The 7,124-nt window shown below is 44.8% G+C and overlaps 1 protein-coding gene across 4 annotated transcripts in view; it reads right to left on the bottom strand.

The window, feature by feature from the left end:
* Positions 1 to 5,990: 5,990 nt before the first annotated feature.
* Positions 5,991 to 7,124, bottom strand: part of UBR2 (ubiquitin protein ligase E3 component n-recognin 2) — a 114,500-nt gene continuing 113,366 nt past the window's right edge. For all 4 annotated transcript variants that reach the window (XM_082847299.1, XM_082847301.1, XM_082847298.1 and 1 more), the window contains exon 47: positions 5,991 to 6,244. In XM_082847299.1, coding sequence (XP_082703425.1) covers positions 6,103 to 6,244 — 142 coding nt within the window. In that variant the 3' untranslated portion in view covers positions 5,991 to 6,102. The remainder of the gene's footprint in view (positions 6,245 to 7,124) is intronic.

The raw sequence follows: 7,124 nt of genomic DNA, 5'->3' as shown, positions 1-7,124 counted from the left end.
AAGCCCGTGCGCCACAACTACTGAACCTGCGAGCCACAACTACTGAGCCCGCATGCCACAGCTGCTGAGCCCGCGTGTCACAACTACTGAAGCCCGTGCGCCTAGAGCCCGTGCTCAACAAGAGAAGCCACTGCAATGAGAAGCCTGTGCACTGCAACAAAGAGTAGCCCCCCGCTCGCTGCAACTAGAGAAAGCCTGCGTGCAGCAACGAAGACCCAACACAGCCAAAAATAAATAAATAAATAAATTAAAAAAAAAATACAGCTTTTGTGTCACCTTCACAAGCCCTCAGTCACTTGGCCAGGAGTGAGCCACGGGCTGGGGGAGTTGGGTTGTAGGCATGTTCCGGCTAAACTGCCGGGTGACCTCCTTTGGCTCATCTATGGAAGCACTGGGTTAGACGGCTGCCCTTCTGTGGAAGAGGAGCAACAATCAGACAAGAGTCCACCCTTTGGAGACCAGGCCTCACCTCCTGGGACGCCCACACAGGTGCCGTGACAGGCCCCACGGACAACACTGTCTACAGTGGAGGACAGAGTCCTCTGCGAGCTTCGTCCTGCTTCTTGCCCCAGATACCCATCCTGCAAAACGGTATTTCCCGAATGCCTCCGCATTAAAGGAGATTCTTTGAGACAGCTCATCTTCCCATGCTAGCAACTGCAAAAGAAGTTTTTACTTCCTTCTGGAAAAAGAGAGAAAGGAAGCTTTCAGGGGAAGGAGGGAATGATTTCACTGCTGTCCTAGGAGTTTTCAGTGTGGAAAAAATAAGACTTCTGGTGCTGCCTGGGGTATGTTCTGGGGCTCTAATTCTCTCAGGCTTAAGACCAGATCAAAGATGTTTGGACATTCTGTCAGATTTTGGTCCCAGGTTTAATTCAATTCGACTTCTGAGTGTGGAGACCAAGGGATGACCCACATGGACAACACTGAGGGAGTCAGCCCCTCTGATGAGGGTCCCGGAGCTCTCCCCTCCCAGGAGCGCTGAGAACCATCAAGAAAATGCTGCTCTAGGTCCACACGTATAACGATGCTGTTGACAGCTGTACAATAGACATTAAAAATTATATTGTATGAAAATCACTTTTGTTAAGTGCCTGTCTTAAATGTATGTGCTACATGTATGTAGCACAGGATCCCTGATTCTTGCTAACATTTGTTAACAAAACCAAACCAAACCTGACACTGAAAGGTAGCACTGCTAATGATCACGGCAGCTGTTTCAACAGCGTGGGTGTCACCTCTCTCCCTCTTGCTATCTCTTATCTGCAAGAACAGGGACTATTAGGTTATCCAAATAATCTCAACATGTGCTAGAATTTGGACCAGAGCTGAGTTCGATATTTTAGTATGTGGAATCTTAATTTGGTGATTTAAGCAAAAATTCCATTTTCTATCCCCCCTGCTCTGGTCAGAATCTGAGAGCTGTTGGGAGGATCAAGGGGAAAATGATCCCACAATAAACACCACCAGTTGGTTCAGAGCAGACTGTGCAGGGGGCCTGGAGCTGGCGTACTGAATTAAGAACATGCAGATTATGACCCGCTGAATGAGGGGGCACTAAGCCACCCACACAGGGTTGGCAGGTAGCTCCCTCAGCATCCCAGCTCCCACTCTGGGGAAGTGAAAACCCCAGGGTTGTTTTGATCGAAGGCAGTTTCAAGGCACTCATACAAAGGGAGTAAATTCACAAGGTCTATTACTCGCAGGTCCCAGAACAGAAGCGAGCGGTGTGTGTGCAATGAGCCAGTGGAAGGGGGGGTCCTCCATTCCAGGTCTTGAGAGCAGGAGACAGACAGCAGGGTAGCAAGCACCTATTACTGAAGAAGTGGTTGGGACGGGCTCCACTCTAAGTGGTTATTTTGAAACGTGCTTCGGGAAAAGCAAAGCAGGAATTCCAGGGACGGGAAACCTAAGCTCAGGTTCTTATCTAAATGACCTGAGCAGGGCTGTCACACTGTAAATGCTCAGGCAGCAACTCACAATAGCTCTTTTCTCATTACACAGACTTAGGGTGGGCTGCATTCTCACAGTCTTCTCAGGTAGCCAGGTAGTTGCTAGAGGAAGCTGCCCATCTCATTTGGTCATCTACCAGGGCCTAGCAAGACTGGGACCAGGTTTTTCCTTATGTCTAACCTCAGTCTTTCTTTGGGCCAATGTAGGTTCATTTCTCCCAAGGGACTCAGCCAGCTTTTCAAGTCCTGTCAGCCTAGCCTTGGGGAAGGGTGAGAGGTAAAGACAGTGCCTTAGAACTTTTATTTCTGAAACAATTACTCCATAGTGAAGTAGTAATAGCTACTTACTCCCAACATTTAGGAAGATAAGTGTCCTAGTGTCTGCAGCCTCAGCTCAAGAGCCCACAGCCTCTTGCAACATTTTCAAGCCCAGGACTGAGCCACCAGCCAATAAACCCTTAGTAACCTCAATTCAGGTTAATAAGATTAGGGGCTTGCTCCGTACACTCCCCCGCCTCCCCTCGTCTGGGCACCTATAATGCTAGGTCAGCAGGTTTGCAGCTTAGCCAGGGGCCGGAGGGGGGGAAAGGGGGGGCACTATGACAATTATGGTCTCTGACCTGCTACTACATAAAAAAAAAAGGCTCCCGATGTCAGTGTGGCAAGCCAGCAGCACCGTGTGTTAAGGACTAGGAATGTGGGGGAATAACACGGAGGTTCAGGGGGAGAGCGGATGCCCTCTTGGTGTTCAGAGGACATGAGACTGGCTGGAAGGGAGGAAATATCAGCCCTTAACTCCTGATGGCATTATATCTTGTCCTTCAAATCAGAGGATGCCTATAAGTAAGCAGCAAAGTCAAAGCGTGAGATGGTGTAGAGTGGATTAAGATATGAGTCAACTCCTAGCTATTTGCCTGACGGGAATGAAAACTCAGGTCCATACAAAAACCTATAACAGGATTGTTTGTCATGGTTCTATTCATAACCACCCAAAACTGCCCACATGTCTTTTACCTGGTGAGTGGGTATACATCTGCACAATGGAACACGATTCAGCAACTGATTCAGCAACCAAAAGGAACGTGGACGGCTCTCAAATGCATCAGTCTTCTTAGAGAGAAGCCAGACTCAAAACTCTACATATATGACATATTTATATAACATTCTGGAAGAGGCAAGACAAAGGGACAGAAAAAAATTAGTGGTTGTCAAGGGTCAAGATGCGGGGAGAAGGTGCCCACAAAAGGGCATGAAAGAACTTCCTGGGTGATGGAATTATTCTATTCTTGAGTGTGGCTTGTTAAAACAACTGTATGCATTTGTCAAAATGCATAAAACCATCCACTAGAAAGGGTGAATTTTACTATTTGGAAAATAAACGTCAATAAACCTGACTCAAAAAACAAAAGCAGGGAGAAAGCAAGGAAGGAGCATGTCAGAGGGAATTAATGCGTCCTGGAGCTGATGACATTAGGACCAGGGAAGGTAGTAAGCTAGCTAGGAGCAGCATTAATGACCAGGAGACAGAGAAACCTAGTGTTTCTAGTTTGATGCTTTCCTTTTAAGAGGATTTTCAAGAGCACAGCAGAACTTTCACAGGCAATGACTCCCTTGCAAATATAGGATGTAGCCTCCTTCGTACATGTGTCTTTTCTAAGCAGGAAGTGTCTGGGGAGTGTGTTAGAACAGGGACCTGGAGATCACTACGTAAGAATTTCAAGCAAGAAGAGTTTAACCCTTCTTGGAGGAAATGACTTGGAGCTGGGAGAGACTTTGAGTGCCCTGTTTTCCCAGTGATTTGAGGTCCACAGTGGTTCAGAAAGGTCACAAGCTGTCACAGTCAGTGAATATGAAACTTAATCAGCTGAAATGATGATCAAGCTTTCTTCAGAAGGTCAAGATCGTTTGGCCAACAGCCATAACTGACACTAATAATATAAGCATCTTAAATTTCAAGCTAATACATGTGTCCCAGTTTATCTATAGCAAGGTGACATGTGGAACACCTCCACTGCATTTAACTGTGTGAAACAAAACAGGAAGAAAATGTAGGCAGATGCAAAGTAATGTCAACACCTAAAGCATTTATTTGGATATCTTTAAACTTTTTACATATGCTACATTCCAAATTTTACAAGTTGTCCACAGATAATAAAGTTATAGCCAATTTTTTAAACAGATATGATTTTCCCTGATATGGAAAGCATGTTATATAAACATTTCTACAATAAACATAATACATGCGGAACAAATCATAAGACTAAGATGATTCATTAGTTAGGGAAGACAATTAGATTAATGATACACACACCAGAAGATAAAGGGGCACATGTGTTGCTTTCTCATGTAAACTCATCTTCTCTCAGACTCCCTGACATTCTCAGAGAATGGAACCCAGGGACACCCTCTGCTAACAACAGGCTTACATGAAATCAGCTCTGAAAGCTGAAGTATTGTTATGATTTGGTAAACATGTTTATAAATTCAACTACAGAGGGAGAAACCTGGTCTTATTCTAAATTTAAGCTTGGTTAACTGGAGAAAAGCCAAAAGAAGCTGAACTTAAAAGCTAAAGGAATGAGGATGTGACAAAGGCCAAAATAAACATTAAAATCACGATGCCATCCACAGCCCATACCACCAGATCTTATGAATGGAAGGAAGGCCAGAAAAGGGGGGTGAGTGCTGTGTTCTAAAGCAGATTTTCTTCCTCCTGGGTGAGAAGTGCCGCCTCTCAGATGGGTGACTCAGTCCCAGGCAAGAAGGGTCAAGGTCATCCTTTCAGAGGAAGGGGTTCTTTACACACCACCCTGGAGAAGCACTGAGTGTGGCTTCTACATCTCCACTTACTTTAGCTGAAAGTCTGGATTTCCAACCTTCCTCCTGGGTGTACCGTGGAGTGTGCAAGGCTGAGCAGGATGGAACTTTTAGATGCAGAGTTCAAAGAAAACTGAGTGAAAGGGTTATTTTCATTGGCTAAAAAAAATCCAAGAGCCTCTAATTATTCATTTATCCCTTAGCCTCACCTCAGAGAGGCTCTGTATCTATTCTTCCACCAAATCTGCCATCACTCTCCATGTACCCAAGCTCTCAGCACATGTGCATCACACAAGAGTGGTACATGGCATGTCATGGTTATAAACTATTTTACTAAGCGGCTATCATTCTAGGAAGGCACCTCTTAGTCAGAACAATGATGTTTAAAAATAATAAAAAGCCTGGGCGCACAGGTGTCCCAGAAATGTACTAAGTGAGCCAGCAGGTAAACAGCAGTTGATCTACTCCAGGAAATGCTGGAAGGGGTGGGGGTGAAGGAATTTTAAAACACTGAATTCTCATTTTTTTGCTAGTGTTTGATTCTAGATGTATACACTCTTTCAACTTAGTCTTAGAAATAAGAGACTATATCATCTGAAAAATTAGGATACTCTTAAGTTTTCAATAAGCCCTTGAACATGAGTTTATTCCTCAAAGCCAAAAGTCTTGCCAAAAAAAGGGGGGGGGGCGGGGGAATCCCATCTTGTATAGCCCTGAAAATCACCCAGCACACAAAGACACCACCTTCTCTCCTTCTTCCCACAGGTTCCTCCAGCATGAGAGTCCCCCAACCCCCTCACAGCCGGTAGAGACAAGGGAATGCCACTTTTGAAATCCACTGTTTTGCTTAGAGGTAGGGTCCCATCAGCTGTGGGGACACTGACCCAGGCCCAACGTTGAGAGTCACTGAGAGGGATCAGGAAGTGTGACCCCAAAAGACCAGAGACTTTGTTTCCTGCTGCTGTTGCATCAGCTTCAGGCCTGGAGTTCCCTGTGTTCAGTAATGTGACATGGCTCAGACTACTGGGAACAGTCAAATGCAGTCAGATGCCCACAAAGGGGTTGAGTCCAGCCCAGGAAGAGAAGCTCCTTCCTGGATTCTAAAATTCAAGAAGTTACGTTTGAAGTACACAGCAAACGATGCAAGAAAATCTGCTGACCGAAGATGATTTTCATCAGTCTCTGGAGCCAGAAACTATAAAAATAAAACTGGGAAGAAAAGCTTAAATAAAGAATTTATTTCCAAATTCAGTAGAACCTATTTCCTATTCTCTTTCTTGAAAAGCGAACTGGGTTACAAAAATCCAAATTTATGTATTTGGTAGTGAAGTAATTATAAATGTTGCCAGTCAATGCCAACCAGTGTCTGATTTGCTTCCTGTGCATGTCCAATTTCCTCTGTGATACTGTGCTGGTGCCAGAGCTTCTGAATCTTCTTAAATCGCTCTCTGCACAAATGTAAAGGATTTCCCCGTCTAGAAAGAAGACACATGTCACTCAGGATGCATTTGGTTTATTCATCTATTATACTCCAATCTTTCCTGATTTAGGAAAAGTTACAAGTTATTGGTTTTAGATCCTCTGCAGAATTTCTCTTTGGCAGGTGCCTGCGGCTATTAATGTGTTAGCTCTGACGGTTTGCTAGGAGCAGCTGAAGGGGAGTAAGTGCTGAAAAGAAGAGGAAAATGAACACAAGCTACACCTACTCAGACTGGGGTGAGGAATTGGGGGTGGGGTTGAGCAGGAGGGTTTACGCTGAGAGGCTAAAACTATGCATTTATTATCCATTTTGTTGGTAAAACGTAAAACAGGGAGGGGCAGGGAAGAGGATGGAAAAATTGCAGGGGTGAAAATGTTCTTCTAAGTACTGTCTTACAGCTACAAAGTCTAAGCAAAGCAGTCAAATGTGAATAACTTCGGGGTCTAATTTAACCAAAGCACAGGCACTGGTGAGCTCACGCCTGGGGCCTTGGCTCCTGACTCAGAGTGCCAGTCCTCTCACTCTCCGTCCAGAGCTCTTCCTCCTAAGAGCCCACATTTCTCAGAGCAATGGTAAGAACCATCAACAGGAGGCACAAGCCCGTATCCTTGCAGTCAAGTGCCTGAGGAACCCATCTACTTATCTTGCCTTGGTTTCCAAGCCTTCAACTTCTGCTCCCCAAGGCTGGGAAGTTACATCTAGGTTAAGACTTTTATCCCATTTGGGCAAAAAGAAATGGTCTGAAAGTTCTTTAATAGTGCTTGAAGGAACTGCTGTTAGCATTTTGCTTGTGATGTAACAGAAGCTACCAAAGTAGAAGTGATTAAGCCTCAAATACTGTTGTATTGCTCTATATGTTCTAAATCTTTGTTCTC

This window comes from Leucopleurus acutus (genome assembly GCF_964270905.1).
Source record: "Leucopleurus acutus genome assembly, chromosome: 10".
NCBI classification, from domain to species: domain Eukaryota; kingdom Metazoa; phylum Chordata; class Mammalia; order Artiodactyla; family Delphinidae; genus Leucopleurus; species Leucopleurus acutus.
The sequence above is the reverse complement of the archived record's forward strand: the minus strand, read 5'-3'. Positions and strand labels throughout refer to the sequence as shown.